This window comes from Neophocaena asiaeorientalis, unplaced genomic scaffold (assembly GCF_003031525.2).
Source record: "Neophocaena asiaeorientalis asiaeorientalis breed wild unplaced genomic scaffold, Neophocaena_asiaeorientalis_V1.1 scaffold96, whole genome shotgun sequence".
NCBI classification, from domain to species: domain Eukaryota; kingdom Metazoa; phylum Chordata; class Mammalia; order Artiodactyla; family Phocoenidae; genus Neophocaena; species Neophocaena asiaeorientalis.
In genome coordinates, this window is record NW_020175831.1 from 6,218,493 (window position 1) to 6,241,599 (window position 23,107).

A 23,107-nucleotide genomic window follows, 5' to 3' on the forward strand; every position below is an offset into this window, starting at 1 on the left:
ATAAATTCCTTTAAACATTTCAATGTGAATCCTTTGGTATTTATTCTCAAGATACGATGGCTACATTTTTAGATTGTTTAAGTTGCGGGAAATTCAAACCTAATTTTATATTCAATTGCAGCAAATTTATTAGCATAGATTTTCATGTATAACTAGCTTTCTTCTTCATTACATGACCCTTTTTCTTTTATCTTTTAGTGGCTTAATTACTAAGCATTTTTACTGAAAGTTGTTTTCCAATCCCTTCTAGAAGAATATGTTGTGTGTGTAAAAATCCACACCACTTTCTCCATTTCACTAGCACTATAAGTGAATCAAAATAGAATATAAAGAAATGCATCTTCCATCCACTTTTGTCACAGAGCTTTGTTTCTCAATAAGACTTCATATGAAAACATGAAGATACCTCAAAGCGCACTATGAAGGCTCCATAACAAAAGAGCCTACCTTTGAGGGATGGTGGGGTAGGTAAATTCTACTTCTCTCTTGGCTTCATATACATATCAGACAAATCACAGAGAACTCTATCATTCAGCCATCAAAATACCTGTATCCAGTGGTTAGAGGAACACCGGACTTCTTCCAGTAGACATGGGGCTTTGGGTTGCCGTCAACCTGGCATTCAAATACAATGCTCCCGCCTTCTACCAGTTTCTGTACCACTGGTTTTGTAATAAAGAAAGGAGCGGCAGGTTCTCCAGGCCCTGCTGGCTCCTCTGTGATGCTAGTATCTGTCATTATCACATCCCTTGATTCGACAAAGCTGGAAAGAGAATTCCCTTCATATTAGCTTCTGGACTGCAATTTGCCAATACGAAAGGAATGAAAAAGCAAAACGGTACTACAACAAAACTCATTAGCAAAAAGCGTGTTACCGTTTCTCTTCGGTGGTAATTTTCTCAGCCACAGCTGTTTCCTTTTCAAACTCTTCTGACACTAGAAGAAGACAGAAGTTTCTCTTGTTAAGTCAGATATTTAGTTTGTTTCATTAGTGACCTCTGCTTAGCATCACAGTTAAGCTGACCCCATAATCAACCCCTCAATTCCAAAAGGGCGCTCCATTACGAGGTGTGCAGACACCATATGGTGAAAAGAAGTGTCAGGCGACAGCGATGGCATGTGTGGAAGGTTGGTGGGGGTGTGGCCACTGACCTTGCACAGCTAGATAGCAGGATGTGCTGACAGTCCCAGCCTCGTTCACAGCACTGCAAGTAAATCGCCCACTGTCTTCTGCAAAGGCTTCACGAATCATAAGACGAGCAATTCCACTCTGGAAGGTTATCTGGAAATCAATGGAGCTTTCTATTTGGTAGTCTTCCCTGTACCATGTCACTTTTGGGGATGGGTATCCAGAGATGTGGCACTCGAAGGTGACAGATTCACCTTCAATAACAGTCACGTTCTTTAAGCCCTAAAGAGAGAAGAAAAAGGAAGTATTGATACATGTGCATATTCATGAATCATCTCTATGTGTTGTAACAAATGTGGGGGTGGTTTGACCTTGCACACTCTAATTGTCATGAAATGCTTTCTTAAGATCAAGACTCTAGAAATATTAGTAGAGAAACTCCCTTGGAAATTGGAATATCCCCAGTCTGAAATAAATGTAAGGCATTTCCAGGTTCATAGGGTAGAACAGTATTGATACCATATAATAGGGCAACTCTGTACCCTCTGTTTTTTGCACATATGCAAATCCTGACGAAGCTTGAAGGCTCAGCAGCAGACGCTGCCTCTTCAGCAAAGCTTTCCATGCTACCTTCACTTGGAAGTAACCTAGCTTTCCTCCAGACGCTCCCTCTGTTGAAGTGCTTATCACCTTCTACATTTCACTACGCTTATTTACGTACATCTTCTCTGATAGTAAGACAAAGATTTCAAAGAGGGCCAGATTGGTCTTGCGATAGTGCCGTATGCATAACAGAAACTCATTAAATCTGTTGAATACATGACTGATGGCTGTCACACAGAATTCCCCCTCTCCTTGCCAAATAGTACGTGGTCTTAAAATTAGTACTTGTAAATGCACTCGTGGAATTTTCCAGTTTGAGAAACTGATCTTTGCATATATGAAAATTATTTGATCAGATATACATATGATCCAACACAATCAACTTTACTCACCGAGACTAAAGTTGGTGGCGTAACAGGGATTTCAACAGGTGCAGGTATTCTTGCTGTTTCTGTTACCTACAATTTTTACAAAGGATGTTACAAAATGCTCAGGAAATTAGGGGAAGGCTCATAAGCTCTTAGCATATGCAAAATTATAAAAATAACTTGAGAAAAATAGCTCTGACCCACACCATGCTCAATAAAATGAAGTGCAAGCACGGTGATGGAGAAAGGCAGGACACCTGGCTGACCACTTCTGTAGCACAGACTGGTCAAGCGCCTGGCTGTCCTCCACAGGAATGGATCAAGAGACAGCGGGCGCTCCGGTGACCAACCTTGGCTTCACGCTCGTGCAGTACTTCGAAGTGTTCTTCACGGGCTGCGCCACCAGTGATGCTCACCCCGACTTCCTTCTTCACCTCAATGTCAGCTTGACTCTTAAAAGTCTCTGGTGTGTCCACAAAGGGGAACTGGGGTGAAGGGGTGGGCTCTGCTCTCGCTCTAGCCTCAGCGGGCTTCACAGTAGGTGGCTTCACGGATTTGGTGACCTTCTGAGCAGAAGGTGTGGCTGACAACTCTTTTTGTAACGTGGCAATAGCACTACCAGCTATTGATGCCTGAATAGAAACGGAGTCAGAAAATAAAGTCACTTAACTGTCATCCCAGTCATTACTCGGAACTGCTTTGCCACTAGTATTCCTGGGGTGAGTCTGAGTCTCTTTCCTATATGGTCCCTTTTTTATTGTTCTCATTATCACTTTTATAGTTAACGAAATGTCAGCGATAAGCCAGTTATAAAGCTCCTTGTCATTCCTGCCAGTTTCTAAAATGTATCTGAAAACCTTTCTTACAAAGTTATACTTAGGGCTTCTTATTTTATGCTCTTATCATAAAGGGACTGAAGGTCTTCTAAAACTCGGTCATGAATTTTCACTTAACCATCCCAATGAAGCTGTATTTGAAAATACGATGGTGGGAAATTCAAAAATAATAAAAAATTTAAATACTTGGTTAATTCCTAAGAACTACTTTAAAATAGCACATTTAGGCTTCGGCCACAAATCTGTGTGAAAGGTGAAAATGGAGATGCTTAGAAAAATATCTTAAGGGCTTCCTTACTCTTTTTATTCTATTGCTGTCCATGGTTATTTGGTTTCAACAGTAATTTGAGACTATCCCAAACGTAGGTATTAAACATACCTTACAATCCTTTGAAGCATACAAAGTTTAGATTCCATGCCTTGGGTGTGTAAAGTAAGAACAGTTGTGACTAACACTGAGGGTTATTAGGCCCTGTCAACTTGCTAAGGATTTTACATGTCCTAACTTGCCCCTGATAACAGAGCTAATAAGGGGCAGGGACCAGGGTACTTATCCAGGGCTGTGTGATTCCACAATCCAGCCCAACTACCACACAGTACCACCTCTCCATTTTGCTACAGTGAGAATACGCACACATGATTTCTCAACGTCTGTCTTTATTATTGGTATCAATTCTCATTTAAGTTACTCCGAAATGTCTCACAGAATGAGGAAAACTGAACCGCGTAACACATCATCTTTTACAAAATGTGAAAAGAAAGAAGCCTGTATGGATTTGTGTCTTCTCAGAGGTGTAAGATAGCCAACTGCTAGCCTAGGCTCACCCTGCTGGGCAAGTTTCAGACTTTAGGGGCTTCTGAGTCCACCGTGAAAGCAAACAGACAGCATCAAAAAGAGGCCCACATCGGCTTTCGGCAAAGATACCCTACGTCACACATCAGATACTTTCCTCCTTTGAGCCTAACATCTCTTTGTCGAGCTCATTAACTTCTTACCTCATATCCATGTTCTGGCTTAGGAACAGAAATTTTTGAAACAGTAAAGTGAGGGCTTGCTGTGCGGGGGCGTTTATCCACATGGACTAATCTTTCACTTGTTAGATCTGTCGTTTTCTTGATCTGCGTGGAAATGGAACTCAGTGATACCCGTGTTCACCAGGTGACCACAGCAGTTAAGCTTGCTCTCCTGGGAGCAGTCAGTGGGTCCAGACTCACCTGTGATGATATGTGCATTCCCATTTGATCCGTCGTTGTGATACGAGTCTCAAAAGGAGCGTGGATCACTCCAGGCTTGACTGCTTTAGGGACAATGTGGGGTTCTGAGGCTGGACGTGGCGGATGCTCAGTTACCTTTGCGGCAGACACGTGTTCCTTGTGCTCATACTCCAAAGTGGTCTTCTGAGCATACATTTCTTCAACATGCCCGGGTTCTCTGGGCTCTCGAACTCGGGCCTGGTCTACTGCAGCAACCACTGTTGCTACAGCTTCCGCCTTTTCCCCAACGCCCACCTGCAGACAAGGTTTCCAGAATTAATACTCAGTAATGTAAGTCATGTCTAAAGGCACGACGGGCTGACGGCACCTACGTTACAAAGCTATGTTAATGTCTCCAGAAATATGACTTAGAAATGCATTTACGAATTTCACTGATTACTATAATGCATGGACATCTAGTTAGATACACTCTGAATCCTTGCTTAAATAGATTAGACATTAAATCACATAAACACAACATAGGACAACACAATGTGTATGTAAAACAGAAAGGAAGTTTTGAGTTTGTCTAGTACTTTGTCCATGGCAGACAGTCAATTAGCACTTGTGAAATCAGGACTTCGGCGCTGGTTATCTTCATTGATTATTTTTATTGCTGATCATTTAGTCCGGCGTCGGTACAATGATGGCGATGATAAAAATGCACTCAATACTGTCACACTCCCATCCAGAAAAATCAGTTGCTACAGAATTGTACAGTCACATGCAAATCTAAGATAACATGAAAACTTGTGAACACACAGGGAACATATTAATTTACTTATGATTCCCTAGGTACAAAAATTTTTTAATCTATTAGAAAGTATCTTTCTTAAAACACACGAATGAAGATACTGTGATGAAAATGAAAGTGTTATATTTGGATTCAAGAGAACAACCTTTCACAGCAAAGTTCAATTTACTATTGTAAGTTAAAGTGAAGAAGGAAAAAGAAATGTTGTTTTCTCATTTCCATGAATCTGATTATCATAAATGGGAACACATTTTGCAAAGGAGTTTCTCTTTTAAAGAAAGCAAGCCAGTTGATACAGCTCATACGTTATTATTCTCTGCAGTACTTGGAAACAGCATATCGCAAAAATCACATCACCGTGTCCATCAGTGCTCTTTAAAAGAATGCTGGAATATTTTATTAATGTTCAGTTTTCTTTTCTGCTGCTGTGAATAGAATCTAGATTGCATCTGAAGTGTTTTTCAAGTGTGCTGCCTCTATAACTGTTAAAATTATTCTCTGAACCATTTAAGATATAAATGAGGTGTTTCTGAGACGAAATTGGGCCTTTAGTGATTATAGGCTTCATCCAGTTCTCCGTCTAGGAAGCCACAAACAATCTAATCTGCCTTGAAGAATTGCAGATACCATTTCCACTTTAGATTGCATCTTAGAAGAATGCAAAATATATGTGAGGATTAGGTGGGTTAAGTTCATTCTTCTGGCTGTTTCTTTTTTTAAACCATATAGGCCATTAGTTGACTTTAATTTTATAGATGTTTTAAAATGTTAACATCTTCAACTATATACACACACACACATATAAATTACTTTGCTTATAGAATGATTACATTTACATTATATCTCATTTGAATCTTTCAACCTGTCTATGAAATAGTTTTGAGTTTTCATTTTACTTATTTTAATAATGAGAAAACTTAAGCTCAAAGAAATTGTCCTTTGCTAACTGACATATATGAATGTTATTCTTAATTTAAAACATGCAAAAAAGAATCTTAACTATAGTAAGATATTGTAAGTTGGGGAAGCATCTATATGTTTTTCCTTAGTTAACATGTCAACTCTATATACATATGCTGGTGGACCCATATACTCATTGATGGACAGCCACAAATGAGTAATCTATGCTGATAGCTGCTCTTATTTCTTAGTGGACTGACTCTAATATCCCTCATATTTTTGGAACCTAGATAATCAGGAAGAAGAATTGGACTAGAATTGGAGACCCTAACTCATACCAGTTTAAAGCTGAGAATTAATTTAGAAGACACAAAGAAAAGTGTTACTTAATCTGACTTTCCACAACTAGAAGTGCTGACTGTTGCACTGGAAGGACTGGACTGAATCTAATGGTCTCTAATGTTCTGTTGATCAGTTAAGCAATTAAATGGAGCAGCAGGAGCACAGAGACTCATTGTAGATGAAAAGTCAGGAGAGCTGATGATGAAATGGGATGAAACAAGGCTTGTCACATCCACAGCATCAGTTTTCACCTCCTCATGAAAAAGATGTGTTTGTTCTTGCTTAATGGCAAATCCTTCTCTAGTTCTTGGCAGTGTTCGCAGATTTTGCAGTGGTAACTATTTCTTTGAGTCTAGACATTTCCTGAGCTTCCACTCTTAGCTAATTTTTTTAAGCTAATTTTTAACAACAAAAATAAGACAGTCAAATTTATGCGATTCAGAACAAAAATGTAAATATAATCACTCATGAAGTATGTTACATATTGGAATTTCTGTCGTCAATGAGACTTCTAGAAGGCTGATATGCCATTCAATATTAGACTTACGTAAATGTTAAAAAAGCGGATCTTAAATCGTGTCTTAGAAAAAAAACCCCAAAGATGTAGAGATAGAAAACAGCATTGAGGGAAATACAGACAGGACTCAGTTATGACGCTCAAGAAATTGAAAAACTAGTTGCTAATTCCCAATTACTATATTCGCAATAAAGAATAAAATTAGGTAAATAGTTCACCCGGGGTATAGAGTCCTGGGAAGAAGGTAAATTCATGGAAATTTCATAGCCACAAATAGATGCTACAAATGACATTTTTATGGTTGATGTGTATTTACTCTGGTTGGATAATTTCTTCTCTAGATTTTAACATTGCATCTTGTTCAGCTTTAGTGGGAGCTACTACAGCAGGCACCATAATGTTCTCAGCTTCTTTTCTCATCTGATATTTACAGGGAGAAAAAAAGGTAGAGTTTCACATGATGAAAATTATGGTTTTTTTCCTGAAATAAGTCCATACTCTACACTGTAATATACTGGATTTATTTATTTATACTTAATACTGTACTTCAAAATATACATCTTTTTGACAGTAAGGGTCATTATTTACTTGAACACTTTGTTTTAACTGTCCATGGAGTATCTTAAAATTAGCCTGCATGCAATCTCAATCATCAACTTCTGGAGAATCTCTAGCTGCTAATAATAAAAAAATGGAAAAGAATAGTGAAGACATAAGTGAGGAAAGGAATATGTAGTAATATTAACAATAATAGATAATTCAGTTTTTTAGTTTCCAATTGTACATCTAAAAATAAATCGGGTTAATAGTGTCTCATAAGAAATTCTGAGATTTGGAATGCATTATAATAGGGGATTTCACATGAGATTTAGTGTTAATGTATTATAATAGGGGATTTCACACTTGGAATAGCAATAGTCACCTTTCCATGAGTAACTTGGATTTGTTCTTGTCTAGCAGCCATTTCTTCTCTAGTTCTCAGTATTGTTTCTTGTTCTTTGGCTTTAGCAGTTGCAACTGCTATTGTAGACAAGGCAGTTTTCTCAGCTTCCTTATTCCAGCTGTTAATAATAAAAAAATGGAAAAGAATAGTGAAGACATAGTGAGGAAAGGAATATGTAGTAATATTAACAATAATAGATAATTCAGTTTTTTAGTTTCCAATTGTACATCTAAAAATAAATCGGGTTAATAGTGTCTCATAAGAAATTCTGAGATTTGGAATGCATTATAATAGGGGATTTCACATGAGATTTAGTGTTAATGTATTATTATAGGGGATTTCACACTTGGAATAGCAATAGTCACCTTTCCATGAGTAACTTGGATTTGTTCTTGTCTAGCAGCCATTTCTTCTCTAGTTCTCAGTATTGTTTCTTGTTCTTTGGCTTTAGCAGTTGCAACTGCTATTGTAGACAAGGCAGTTTTCTCAGCTTCCTTTCTCATCTGATTATTATAGTAAAATCCAGGTTTAAATTGTACAGGGCTTCAGATGCATATGGTATGACACTTCCCCCCACCCCCACCCCCTTAGTGGGGATGCAAGACAAGGTTATTCAGGGTTAACTACACAAAAGAAGTTAACTTGCACTGGGCAGTGTTTGTACACACTCACTGGGAACCACAAACCTTAGAAACGTTAACTACAAAAAAAAATCTCCAGATGATTCCTTATATTGCTTTTTAGAAGTCAAGCTAAAAATGCCAATCTTCGTGCAAAGGATAATGGTGAATTACAAATGTTACAGACGAATGAAAATCAAATGTGCAGATAAAAGTAATGGTAAGAAGTCATACATTCACCATGTGGATTTTAGTTGGGGATTCAAAAAGGAAAATACAGATCAATAATTCATATCACACTGTAGTTAATGGTTTACTGGAAATTAGTTTAAAGATGAAACTTTTCCCATCTCGAATATCTGTATTCACCTTTTCCTGAGTTATTTGAACTTGCTCTTTTTTGGTAGTGATGCCTTCTCTAGTTCTTGTTACTAAATCTTGTTCTTTGACTTTGGGCATGGCAACTATGACTTTAGGTACCACTGTTTTCCTAGTTTCTTTCATTATCTGGTCATACAATAAAAAAAAGATGAGAAAATGGTCATTAAATTTCATATAGCCTCTAATAAAAGAAATTAAGTCAAAGCTGAGACAGGAAGAATATTTCTTCCTATGCAAGGACATTTTATCATCTGAGTTGCTTTGATCATCCATACTGTTTCATTGGTAACAATATCAAAATAAGTTCAGTCTAAAAGAAAAAAATGTGTTGAGCAATAAAAGGATGCATTTCTCTTTCTCACCTTATTCTTCTCATAATTTTTTATGACTCTATGACAATAGAGTCATAAAAAATACCTAATTTTGCATTTTATGAATTGACTTTGACACTGGAGTATTCAATAGAAACATGTTAAATATTAAGGTGAATTATAATATCATACTAGTAAGAATCCAAAGGGAAGTCCAAAAAGTTAGGAATGAAAAGTGGCAGTGAAAGCTAGATAGACAGCAAAAGGTTCCTGAGAGATTCTGAAGTTTTCTGTGTGAGTCATAAGAAGAGAAGGAGGTGAAAAGATGATGATTAAGACCCAGGATGAAAATGTAGGTGGCTTGCAAATGGAATGAAACAAGAGTGAATTTCACACCAGCAGGAAGTTTTCACCTTTTCATGAGTTACATGCATTTGATCTTGCTGTGTGACACTTTCTTCTTGAGCTCCCAGAATTGTTTCTAAGACTGTGGACTTGGCAGTGGCAACTACCACCATGGATGCAGCAGCTGTCTCAGCTTTCTGTATTGTCTGATTTTCAGAGTAAAATGAAGGTTTGAGTTTCAAAAGGCACAGGAGAAATGGCAAGATATCCTTTCGACATTTGAGAGAATACAGAATGTTCGGTGTTATCACAGTTTCATTTTGAGGGCCTACGCTTGTGTTTAAAACCCAGGAGTGGGCTTCTTTTCTGCCCACCTGCCCCTGAGTAAATTGTCCTAGAAACTGAAAAGGTCTCATCTTTAATGTTGACACATTAGGGAACTTAATGAGCACCCGCTAGCAAATGGCTAGACAACTACAGTTAGACTGAACTCGCCAGTCACCAGCATTGCAATGGCAACAGGGACTTCTATGCCCTTCATTATGCCAACTTGTGTTCCTTTCAAAGTCTCTCACTCACTGTAAGGAGAGGGAATTTCATCCAAAGACCTCTGGCCAGCCTTTTAAGTATATAGTGTTCTAAGCTGGATCTTTTTTAAAAAGTAGCTCTGGGATCAACAAAGAGCTTGAGATTAAGAGAGGCTGGCCAAGTTGGAACAACCTCAATGTCACTGAAATCTACTTGAACATGAAAGAATCCAAAAGTTGCCTCTTGCTAGACCCAGTAAGTCTTGATTTCATACATGGGAGAGAAGTAGATTTTGGTGATATTGGGGTTTTTCCAACTTGGCTCCATAGCACAAAAGCAGCAAACACTTCTGGGTCACTGTTCATCAACCAGGAATTAGGGCACTTTCTTGAAGAAGTACTGGTCTTCTCTGATGTCTAGCAATTCCTCACTTTCCCTTGATATTTAGTTGGAGTGTTCATGGCTGGTGTGTGTGTGTGTGTGTGTGTGTGTGTGTGTGTGTGTGTGTGTGTGTGTGGGGGCATGTGTGTGTTTGCTAAAAAAAAAGAGTGTTTATGGTTGGTGTGTGTGTGTGTGTGTGTGTGTGTGTGTGTGTGTGTGTGTGTAGGGGCATATGCATGCATGTGTCTTCCAACTATGTCAAGTTTGTGTGTTACAATTTAAGTGACCAAGGGCTCAGGCTATGCATGAAAAAACTGATTGTACCAGTGGATAACTGGGCTGGAGTGATATCTATCTTCCATTTAATTATGCTCTAGAAACGTCACTGATGTGCCCCAAACTATTCTAGTAGATAGACAATTTCCTTGAAACTGATCAGTTGAGTGGAAAATTGTGTAATGAGAGCAGAATTTCCATCATGAAAGAGTTTAAGTACTAGATATAGAGAAACAACAGAAAGATAATATACACAAAAGACTCCTCCACTTAGAGGTTTTGGTTAAAGGGTACATGTAGCTGGCTGGACTGTGATATTTGTCAACAAATTACAAGGTATTTACAAAATTTGACTTACCGTTTCTTGTGTTATTTGTTTTTGTTCTTGTTTTGTAGTAATTTCTCCGGTTATTCTAGTTTCTCGTTCTTTGGCTTTAGCTGCGGAAATTACTACTTTTGGTACAAATGCCTTTTCAGTTTCTTTTCTTATCTGAAATCAATGATAAAAACAAAACCTTATTGTCTTCCAATCTCTAATGGAAGTGACATAATGTTTACTAAATATAAAAAAATAGGAAGTAAAAGAAGAAAAGTCCTTTTTCTAGAGATATCACTAAATAAATGATCTCATTTTCATTAATATGACCATACTCATGCTCTTTATTTGCCTAAACCATAAGTTATGTTGCTTAGAGAAAGAAAATTGGATTCAACACTGCTTTGAATTGGAGAGTGTAGTCTTCTTTAAAAGGACTTCCAATGCAGTGGTTGAGGGTCCGCCTGCCGATGCAGGGGACATGGGTTCGTGCCCTGGTCCAGGAAGATCCCACATGCCGCGGAGCGGCTGGGCCCGTGAGCCATGGCCGCTGAGCCTGCGCGTCCGGAGCCTGTGCTCCGCAACGGGAGAGGGCACAACAGTGAGAGGCCCGTGTACCGCAAAAGAAAAAGGACTTCCAATTTTTATAAATGGATATATGGCAATATTATTTTGTGTCACTTTGTCATCTAAAGGAAATCTTAGAGCACAGGATATTAGAATGGAAGACCTTAGAAGTAATACTGTCTGACCCTTTAATTTTATATATAAAAAATCAAGTATAGATGATTCATAATCCACATTTATACGATAATTTTGCTTCGAAAAATTTCCTAACTATTGTGATGGTTTGGAATATCAAGACTTACTTTTCTAAAATTGAGACATTAAAGGGAGAAAAGTTTTGTGCACATCCCAGGCAAAATGTTTTCCAAATCCTTAACTCCCTGAAGATACTGTGCTTGGATCTGGACACCTAAGGTATATGTGGGGGAAAAGGGGGTGCTGGGGGGGGCAGTTTTCTCCATTTGCCTCTTTACCATTCTCAGGCGTCGTCACTGAAATTCAGGATCTCAGGGTTAAAAGAGGCTTGAGAGGTATCTCCCCAAACCCGCCCAACTGACAATCGGCTTGGGTGGCCAAGAGCCCTATCAGTTGGCCTCATCTAATTCGCTCCTGAATGCCTCCAAGCATGGGGCTGTCTTTTTCCCTTTTTCTGGTTATTTCACCTGAGAAGGCCATGCTCTCCATCTCATTTTAAATCCATGTTCAAACGTTCTCTTAAGGAGTCAGGAGGCAGTTGCTAAGCTATTTTCAAAGCACTGTGTGTTCAGTGTTCTTTTCCACCCTTCCCAGTTCCCACCTCAGCATCTACTTCTCCGTGCCTCGTAGTCACATATTTAGCCAGTGCGTCCCCAGGCCAGTGTAGATGAGACCCCTGTTTCTACTTCTGCTATGTGTTCCTAGAGGTCCCTTTTGTCTACTCAAGGGAAGCGTCTGGTGACTCGAAGGGACTTTGGTATCCAGCACCCAGGGATACAGAGATACAGGGGATGTTATTAGTGTGAAACAACCGTGTTGCTCAAGAAACAACGCCCTTCGTGGTAAACATTATTATCTGTGTTGACGCTGGTAATCACAATAATAATTTCATACCAAAAACCATTTTCACCTGTTCATGAGTTACGTGCACCTGCTCTTGTTCTGTGGTAATTACTTCTCTGGTTCTTGCTTTCAATTCTTGTTCTTTTGCTTTATCGGCGGCCACTACCACCTTAGTTACAGCAGTCTTCTCTGCCTCCTTTTTTATCTGATTTTCATAGGGGAAAGGAAAGAAATACTGTAATGCACCTCATATAAAAAGTCATAATAATAAATCAGGATAAAGACATAAATGTCACACAGGAGATGACGAGGAGGAAAGCTAGAGTGATTTTAAACTATAACAGAAAATCTATTCAAATATGAGATGGGAAATTATCTTGGATTTATAACACCTTTCAGCTATGAATCAAGCGTCACGTTTGTTTTGAGGAAAGTAAAAGCAAAGGTCTTTGGGGGAAGCTTAGAGAAAGGTAATGGCAGACCTGAAATAATGGTTTTCCTGCCTGGCTCTTGGAGAGACTGAGCTCTGGATGGACCGGTCTGGAACTACAGCTCTGAATGCACGTGTACCGTCTTGTTCAGCTGACTTTCTCGGCCACCTTTGCCTGTCTTAACTCAGGAGTGCCCTGATACTTGGGATACCTTGTCTGACCTCCTATCTTGACCTTCTGAGAGTTAACTCTTACCTGCCTAGCTGTCTGACTTAGACCAGGTACTTAGAATGTTTGTAACTTGAACACCTTTGGTCACAGACCACCTCCTGCTCCGAAAGACCTAAAAGTCCGGGCCATGGTGGGCTCAGTGTTGTCCTCAAAGTGATGTGAGCATTGATTGCATGCACAGCTCAGTGTGCATGGCCCCAGGCCTACCTGTTCTTGAGCAGGTTGGATGCGCACAGCAGTCGTGGTTGTCCTCTGAGCAGTCTGCTCTACAGCACTGATAACTGGTTCTCTCACTCTGGCCATATCAACAGCAGCAACAACGGTTGCAACAGCTGCACTTTTGTCAGTTTCTTGTTTCACCTGGATTGGCAGTGACCAAGCACATTACTTTGTGAAATGACACGCACGGTAGAAAATACAAAAGAACAGTGGAAACCAAGCCACCTAGAGTACAGTAGACACATGCATAAGCATTTATCATTGCCAAGAGAGATATGGTAGGTACTGTGAAAACCTACACTTATGAAAAGCTCACAGATTTAGAGCCTTTGTTCCAATTAAAAAACGCTTTTACAGAGCATAAGCCGAATTGGGTTTTCAGTTTCGGTTATACTCTTATGTTCGTATGCATTTTCCCTGCAACCTACACAGACTGCGTTTCATGGCAGGGTTCTGTTGGGAGAAACCAGATGTGAAAGGAAGAGAAAGGAAGCTCTGACAGTACCTCTGCAGCCCCAGCAGCACCAGCCCCTGCCGCAAAGGTAGCACTGGCGGCAGCCCCTGTCGCTCCGCTGATGGTCACTTGCTCCTGGATCCCGTATCTCCCTTCCCATCTCTCCTCTGTCCTGATCTGAGTAGCACTTGTCACCATGGTTTCTCTCATCTCAGACTCAGATGAAGCCATGTAGCCCTCTTGCTTCCAAGGGGGAGGCACTTCAGGGCCTGGAGGCATGGTGGGCATCTGAGCCTTCCGGACGAGTAACGGAGACCTAACGGATCTGATGGGGGACGTGGAGATCCTCCCCGCTGGAGACACGGACCTGAAAATCAAATGACAGAGGTCAAAGAATGCCAAGACAAGGAACTACTCCCTTGGTCATCAGATATGAATAAAGGAAGAAAAATCTGGAAATGTTTAATTTAAGGAAGAGTTTTAAAATCATGGCTTGGGACTTCCCTGGTGGTGCAGTGGTTAAGAATCCACCAGCTAATGCGGGGGACACGGGTTGGATCCCTGGTCCAAGAAGATCCCACATGCCGCGGAGCAACTAAGCCCGTGCGCCACAACTACTGAGCCTGCACTCTAGAGCCTGTGAGCCACACTGCTGAGCCCACGCGCTGCAACTGCTGAAGGCTGCACACCTAGAGCCCGTGCTCCACAACAAGAGAAGCCACCGCAACTAGAGAAAGCCCGTGCGCCGCAATGAAGACCCAATGCAGCCAAAAATAAATAAATAAAATTTAAAAAATAAAAATAAAATCCGTGGCTCAATAACTTATACAGAGGCAAGTAATGTACTTGAAAGTAATTTGTTTTAAATCTCAGTGAGCCTTATTTTCATCTGCGGTAATTCTGTAAGAGAATCAGATTTAATTCTAAACTAAAGAATTCTGTGCCCTGCCCCCCTTTTCGTGTTTAGAAAAGTCAAGACAGCAGAAGGCGTGTCCTTAAAATACAGTCAAAGAAAGGACACGGCAAATATGGTAACCATCTCTAAATTTCTCTGTACTCCCAATTCTGGGGAGCGGGTGGGGGCGAGGGGACGTCAAATAGGTGTTGAAGGAAGAAAGGTTTCTGTAATCAAAATGCTTGTGCAGCTCAAGGCTAAACAAGGTAAACCTTTTTTTTATTTTCCTGCAGGATTTCCCACAGCCTTCATCATGCCCATATGCCCTGTGAATTGCAAGGCTTTCTCATTACTCTTTTTGCAGAACTTTTTTGGGTGTAGGCTGTGCAATGCACTTTGCAAACTGCTGTTCTGGTCAAAGTATGGTGAACTGCTGTTTTAAATTTATTCTGCCTTTGTTTACCCTCGCCCTCATTGTATTGTACTCTGGACTTCTTTTAAATATCCTTATAGTGGATAATTTGAAACCTAAGGATTCTATAGTTCTTGATTAAATTGATAAAGTGGTTTCTTCCAAAACAGTTTTCATCGTTTTTTATGTGTGTCCAAACTGAAATAGCATCAGTTCAAGAATCTGGGTACTGAATCAAGGCATTTACAGACAAAAATGACAGCTCCTAATCTATAGTAATAATTCCAGGCATTATTTTAAGATGAAATTTTTCATAATTTAATTCTTGATCCAAAGGATTTATTATACTTTTCCCTCTAGGTGGCAGTATTGCCTTATCATTGCATTTAACTACTACATGCAGGAAAACGTTTATAAATGTATTCTGTCACTACATAGGGTATTTAACTTACACTGATCATAAATGAAACAATTATTCTAATTAAGGCTCAAGGTACAGTTGATATCTGCTCTAAATTACAGAGTAAATTACTAGTACATTACAATATTAACCAGTTTCATGAAGAAATGTTCAATCATTTTCTTGAAGAAGGGTTTTTGGGTGAAAATCAATTTACATTTTATAAATGGAGTTGTGATCAACTAAAGGTAGATCTAGGGGAACAAGTATCTACTCTGAAAGTGATTGCCTTAGAACCATAACAAAGACCAGTTTAGAATAACGTAGGGTTTACACCAACTGAAGAAAAGCAAAGTGACATGTATTTCCAAGTTTCAACCCGTGTCTTGTTCTTGCTGTACCTAGTAAAGTGGGTCTAATTCAAATAGAGTTAAAGACACGATTAGCATGACATGAGTGATTAGCTGCAGGTTGCAGGTAAGCCCATAACTGCGAAAATCAATGTAATTTGAGTCATTATAGGAAAATGCTTATTTCTGCTCTTACAATAAAAAGAAAATAATCACCTGGTCACAGCTAGATACAATGCACCTTATTCAATGAAATATATTTGCCTTTCTCTACAACAAAAATCAAGATTAGACTGTGAGACATTTTAGGAAATTGTCTATCCTGGATAACCATTATTTTCTCCACAAATTGATATTTAAATTTCTTATTTTAAAGCAAATTTGGGGGGCTAAATAATTGGGATTGTTATCAATGAATTCTCAGTACTTCAAAGACAGTCAAAATACTCCATAGAATCAGGGAAGCTCTGTAATTCTAAATGACTCTTAGGCTTGGATTAAAAATACGGTGAGGTTGTTATCTCCCCCAGAAATCACATGCGGCCTGTCTTGTGATTTCGTGGTATGCAAACTTGGAGTTAGCCTGAGATAGAACACTTTTTTTGATAGCCAGACACGTTTTTAAAACTAGCTTTTTGGTCAAGGCTTCACATGAGTGTTTACCAATATCTTTAAAGTGGCCACTATAATAAAGACTGGAAAATATCTGGCATTTTTCCATGTATTTGTTGGACATTACATTGCCTCTGGTGTGAAATGCTTGTCTTTTGTCAATTTTTTTCATTTGTGTTGCTTGTTTTTTCTTTAATAAGTAATTTGTGGAAGCTTTTTGATGTATTAGTCCTTTGTCATAAGTATTGCAAACATTTCCCCCGAGATCCACAGTTTGCATTTGCTTATTTATAGGGTCTTATCCAGCATCAACATGTACAGTTGTGTAGATTATGCACTGTTTCTAGGCTTGTACAATTCACACTGTAGCCACTGTATGCTTGTTTTAATATTTTATGGCAGAGGCAATGACATATCTCGAGGAAGAGGCACCCTTAAATTTTTTTCACAAATACACTGTTTGGTGTAGCAATGACCTTGCTTTTGCCATACATAAATTTTTATTTTTATGTTGTTGAGTCTGTAAATCTGTTTTTAAAAGCTCTTCCCTACAGTTGTTTTCACAAATTTTCTTCTCTTTTATTTTTGTGATTTAGTTTTTAATTTAGCTCTTTAGTCAAGCTGAGATTTATTCTGTAAATAGTGTAGGTACAAGTTTATATTCGGTTTTTCCCAAATGGATAGTTAACTGGGCCAGCATTCTTTATCGAGTAAAATATCCTTTTCCCCACTGAACTGAAAGGTCACTTTGATTAAACACTGAATTTCCCGGATACTTGAGTTCTATTTCTGGACACTCTGTTCTGCTTTGCCCATGTATTTTCTATTCATTTACCAATACCATACTGTTTTGATTACAGTAACTTCACAATAAGTTTGAATATTTTTTAGATCAACTATCCACTTATTATTCTTCTTTTAAAATTTTTTGTGGCAGGGGAATTTTCTCTACATTTAAAAAATTAAATTGGTCAAGAATCACTTTTTTATTTACTCCAAATTTTCCCCTTTTATCAGTTTATCGTGTAAAAAAAACCTCAGCATGTTAAGCTAAATTCCAAAGTTTCAAATTTGCTATGGATAATTTATACTTGCTTATATATTGGATTGGCCAAAAAATTCATTCGGGTTTTTCTGTAAAATGTTATGAAAACTTTTTGGCCAACCCAATAGTTTCTGAGCCCTGATGATACATTCTTACTTTCTCATATACCTCCATATTAACTAAGCATAGAAACCTAACAGAAATCCATTTTATATTCTAGACAAAATAACATAAGCACATGCAAAATATTTAGAAGGTTTTACTTATTATTAGAGCAGAAGAACACTTGTATAATTATTTTATATCTACAAGAAACCTTCAACTAATTATCTCACTGAACCCTCACAACACACCTTGAGATAATTCTTACTGTGTTTCTCTATAATTTACAAATGACACGACTAAGACCTTAAACAAATTATTTAACTTCTTTAGCTCTGGTCACCTAGCTATAAAATTAGGGGTGATAGTTCTTAGAGGTTGCTATGAATATTTAATGAGATAATATACACAGAGTGCCAATCAAATGTCTGACATAGAGAGAGTGGTCAATGTATATTAGTGATTATTTTATTATTATAATTATTTTCTAAGTCACATTTTAACAAGTAATCAAGCTGAGTGAACGCAGGGCTTCCAACCCTAAATTCTGTGCTCTTCTCATTTCGCTGTGCTTTTTCTTGACTCCTAAAGCAGATATTAAATGGTATACAAATAAGAATTCAGAATTAGAGTTTATAAAGTTCTCCAATTTACCAGTGGACAGTGAGGATTTGTGAAAATCATAACCAGTGTCTTTTTGGTTTACCTCCTTTATCACACCCTACATTTCTTATTTCTTCCTTTTATCTCTCGTCTTATTGGATTAAACCTAATTTGAAAATGCATAATGATCTCTTTTAAAAGGCTTTACCTGACCGGAGATGGGGTCGGTGCCCGCACATGTCTGACCGGGGACGGGGAGTGTCTTATCGGCGATGGGGACTGCTGTCGAGCCAACTGTGCTTTGGCAGCAATGGATGGTGGTGTGGGAGACCTTGACTTTGGCTTAGGAGGAATCCTGGGAGGTGTTTTATGTGGCAGCTGTTGCCCCGTGGCACCATCTATTACCATCTCAACTGTTGCAATTGATCTGGCATCAAAGTGGGCTTCAATCTTCTGTAAAAGAGAAAAACAAAGCCCATGGTGAGGAGGAATTGTTGATGAAGAAACAATCTGAAAGGCTTAAAACCTGACAGTATATATTAAAAAAAAAACAAAAAAACCTTTTCAATTTGAGTTTGTCGTGTTTCTGAAATCTGAGCAGTCGAAACAATTGTCTTCGTCTTTTTAGCGGGTACTACTTCTTCACCTGTAGGAAGGGAAAGATAAATATTTAGACGGGAGCCCAAGGACCCATTTTTAAAGGGATTATGTTAATTCTGACTACAAAGTCAATAAGATTTTGTGTGTCCCAATGGGCAAAAATGCAGAAAGTTTTGGATGTTGTATGAATATAAATTAGCTTTAAATATAGAAACTATTTATTATTAGATATGAATTTAATTAGAATCTTTTTTTAAAAAATTCCATCGCTTGCCAATAATTTGAAAACATAGATGAATTGAAATACTTCCCAGTTTCTAGTAGGGTTAAAAACCACAGATTGCTTCAATGATTCTAAACTCCTGCACGGAACCTCAGAGACTTTTCATGGGTGTTGAAATGCCAGCTTTGATTTCAACTCACAGCATCCCCAGACCCCAAGGGAAGGCAGGTGGACCTCTGACCCCACTTGGTCCTAAATCCTTCCCCTTCCCTGCTCCCTGTTCCTCAACCTCCAGTACATACCTTGAACCAGTAATTCAGCAGTGGAAGTAGCTCTTCCAACACTATTGGTGGCATTTACTGAATAAGTACCAGAGTCTTCAGGGTACACTTCCGCAATCAGTAAGCTGTAGAGGTCGCCTTCTTGTGAAATTTGAAAATCAAGGGAGCTGTGGATTTCAGCTCCATCCCGGTAGAACTTCACCACAGGTGTAGGGATTCCAGTCACTCTCACTTGGAGTCGCACTTGGCTTCCTTGTCTCACGGTCATGCTCTGCAGCCGTTGAACAAAGTTGGGTGGTGCTGTCTCCGCTGCAGCGGGAAGGGAAGAAAATTAGGACTGGCACCAGCCAGGGCACTCCCAACAATCTATTTTTAAATGATTACAGCTCTGGTGTCCAAACCAGGCAATGGCTAGCTGAACCAAACATGCTTGACTGTCCTTGAGCCCAGCTCATCCATCAGATGACAGTAAGAGCAGAGCCAGGAGGTGGCAGAGGGCACCCCGCCACCATATTTGATTTGCTTTGTCTTGTTTAGCTGTTCTAGGCCACCACATTTTTTTTTTTTTTTAAAGAAAAAGCCTAGATCTTGTTATGACATTTCTAGAGGATATTTCCTGCACTTCCTCCCAACTTCACATCTAGCACTATATTAATATGTTAAGATAACTTTACATATTTCAGGAAGTTGCACTAAAATGAATTCCAGTGGTTGGTTTGCTGGATACACCTGTGACTTACAGAATCATTAAATTTTAATTTAAATTAAAAAATCCTAAATTGGCTCCAACTTAATCAGTATTCAAATAACCCAAATATGTACTTGCATTTAAAATGTTAATCCAAATAATGACACGATTTAATGTTAGATGCTACAGAAAGGGGATTTTTTTTGGCTAATTATGCTGGAAGAAATTTTTAATAAAATAAATGTGAAGGGTGAGTGGGATTAATCTTGACATGTTTTTGAGTAATAAACAACAGCAGATGCTGTCAACCTTGTGCATTTTCCCTTTCTGAATTTTCTGGATGTATGTTAAAGTTCATACCTAATGTTACGTGATGTTCCTTCTGTTTTGGTCAATGATAGCCCTATACTTAAACAGTGCTGAACGTATAGTTTATTGGATAAACATATATAACATTATGCAGCTCATGAAAGATATTGTTATGTAATGTGTGAAGTAATGCAATGTTCTTTGTACTAATGTCTTACACAGAAGTAAAGGATGGAGAAAAATGACAGCGGCCACAAAGACTTGTGGTAACTTTTGTGGGGAAACTGTGTCCTGCATTTGAAGAATAAACAAGCATTTGCCCTATTTCTGTGTATGCTTACTGTGCAATGTTTTTAGAAATGGAAAGTAAATGAAGCATTATTAAATGTTATAGCCTAGAGCAGTATTTCTTAAATGGGTGGTCTGTGGACCACTGGTATCAGAATCATCTATGTGCTTGTTAAAGTGTGAATTCCTGGAGATACGCATATTTCCTTAGCAGGCATATAGACAAGGCTCCAAGCCTTTCTACTTGCTCAGAAACACGATTTTTAATATTTCCTTAATATAATTTTGAATGCTTAATATGTGTATAGAGGAACTAGTTCTCAGCCACTTTTTTGAGGAAAACCAAATTCCAAAAGACAAACAACTTTGCTATCAATGCAGTGTCCAGTGGGTCCTTCTCTAGATTTGAGATGCATCTGCTTGTGCTCAGTAGCTTTTGGGGGACTCCCTTCCCCAGATCCTGGAGATGCGCTCTGGGGGTGGTGCAGGGGACAGGCAGGTCCCCTAAAGCCTACCTGTCACGAGAAGCTCAGCAGTACTAGTCGCTTGTCCAGATCCATTGGTGGCTCTCAGGGAGTATCGTCCACTGTTGGCTTTAGTCACGGCGGGGATCTTCAGGCTAGCGCGGCCATCGCTAAAGGAGATCTGCACGCCGGGCAGAGTGGAAGTGGAAATCACCTGGCCATCCCTAAACCAGCTCACCTCAGGAACTGGGAAACCTGGAGAACAAAGAATTCATCTTTATGTTTGGGGCACTGCAAAGTCCTCTGTTCTGTCCCATTATGTTCACTTCCTTGTCCTAAACCATAAAAGCTATCCAGAGAGTCATGCTATTTAATGATAGTGAAATTTTGACAGCTGTGTGATGAAAGTGTAAACTTACAGACCATTAGGAAGGTCTGTGGGTTCACGTGGAGGCCAGCACCTTCATTCTATAGGGGAGGAAACTGAAGCCAAAAGAGGGTCAATGATTTTTCCAAGGTCCCTCAGCTGGCAGTGGCACACAGAGGACCAGAATTGCCATCACCTGCCCTCCTGCCCAAGGTTCTATCTGATGCAATTTAATAGACATCATTAAAATCATGAAGGAAATTTATAAAAATGAAGAGCCAAGGAAACGGTGAGATAAAAAGTGACTGTTGTCCTCTTCAAAAACAAGTGAAGAACAAAAGCAGCAAAGGGATCTAAAAGTTCAGCCTAATAAGCACAAGAGAACACGCTCAGCCCTCTACCTCCTCTGGGTTACAGGGACACTGTCTTCCTGACCTCTCCTGCCTTTCAAATGTGCTTCAGTAAAAATGCCATACAAAGGAGGGGCAGCTTCTCATACAATAAGAGATGGTGCCAAACCAAGTCTTTCAGAATAACATGGATACTTGGAGTTGCAGGTAGAAAAGTCAAATTCTCTTCACCCACCGTGAATCATGGAGCTAATGACTACATGTACACGGCTGGATGCTTTAAGTATACTAAAATTCTGCATTCGGAAGGCATGAGGCAAATTCAGAGCACGGTTTATTTTGCCTTTGGCATGAAGGCTGGTGATCTAACTCCTTAAACTGAGGAGGTGAGGATAAGCGAGAGAAAGTTTATTTTGTTGTCCTTATATTAGCCAATCTCCCACTGTGGCCAAGTGAATAGTTTATTTAACGAATTCATGGGTGTTCAAATATTTTCAGTGGTGTTTTTCTAAGAATGTATTAGCACAAAGTGTGAAGGAACAAGGAGTTATGAGGAAGCCAGATTCCATTACTCCACAAGCAGGCAAACTTCCCACTGAAGCCATATGTGTTCTGCTCAGTTCAGAAGTTACTGAGTGTTACAAGATAAATAAGTAAATTATTTGGAAGTCAGAGATTATCATACAAGAGAAGACTTGAACTGGTCTCTATACATTTCTATATACGTATACAATAGAAATTGAAGAATGATTATATGTTATTTGTGCAATGTAAAATAAAGTGTTATCCAGTTATGAATAAGATTGGTACATAGACAGAAAACAAAAGGAAAGAGAAAGGAAAAGGAAATCTCATTTTACATCTTTATTATAAGCCATAAAGTTGAAAAAAAAAAGAGGAACAGTGTATCATAGAGGTACATCAAGCATCAACTTTTAATTAATCCATAAAATCTTACATGACCCGTTATAATACTGCAGGAGAAAATATTGATTAAATAAATTTGAGATTAAATAATTTTGAGATTATTTACAATATAGTTCATAGATTATCCCCATTTTGTTACACGATGATAGGTCCCAGAAACCATCCATTTTCAAAACCATCCCTAAACTGAATTATAAAGAAGAAAAAGAAGGAAAAAAAGAGACAGAAGAACTTCCTGTTAAATACAATTGTAGGGTTAATGTTTGTTTCTCTTTAATATGTGAACCAGAGTGACATATATTATTTTGGGGTGTCCTTTCAAAATGATTGGAAAATCTTTTCATTGACTAGAATCACTTAATAAAGATTGAAAATAAAATACTTAGGAGTTAGCTCATCACTGAAAGTTCTGCCACTGAGGAAAGTCAGTTGTACTGTTATTTTCCA

The 23,107-nt window shown here is 38.8% G+C and overlaps 1 protein-coding gene across 1 annotated transcript in view; it reads right to left on the reverse strand.

Moving 5' to 3' along the window:
* TTN (titin) overlaps positions 1-23,107 on the reverse strand; it is a 276,735-nt gene that overhangs the window by 250,677 nt on the left and 2,951 nt on the right. The window contains exons 3-20 of the mRNA XM_024732830.1: positions 21,068-21,271; positions 19,289-19,576; positions 18,724-18,809; positions 18,372-18,616; positions 13,796-14,111; positions 13,279-13,431; positions 12,477-12,614; positions 10,847-10,978; positions 9,372-9,509; positions 8,636-8,773; positions 8,012-8,149; positions 4,152-4,445; positions 3,933-4,055; positions 2,451-2,732; positions 2,125-2,190; positions 1,153-1,411; positions 876-936; positions 548-763 (exon numbers count right to left, since the gene is read on the reverse strand). Of these exons, the coding sequence (XP_024588598.1) occupies positions 548-763; positions 876-936; positions 1,153-1,411; positions 2,125-2,190; positions 2,451-2,732; positions 3,933-4,055; positions 4,152-4,445; positions 8,012-8,149; positions 8,636-8,773; positions 9,372-9,509; positions 10,847-10,978; positions 12,477-12,614; positions 13,279-13,431; positions 13,796-14,111; positions 18,372-18,616; positions 18,724-18,809; positions 19,289-19,576; positions 21,068-21,271 (3,277 nt within the window). The remainder of the gene's footprint in view (positions 1-547; positions 764-875; positions 937-1,152; positions 1,412-2,124; positions 2,191-2,450; positions 2,733-3,932; positions 4,056-4,151; positions 4,446-8,011; positions 8,150-8,635; positions 8,774-9,371; positions 9,510-10,846; positions 10,979-12,476; positions 12,615-13,278; positions 13,432-13,795; positions 14,112-18,371; positions 18,617-18,723; positions 18,810-19,288; positions 19,577-21,067; positions 21,272-23,107) is intronic.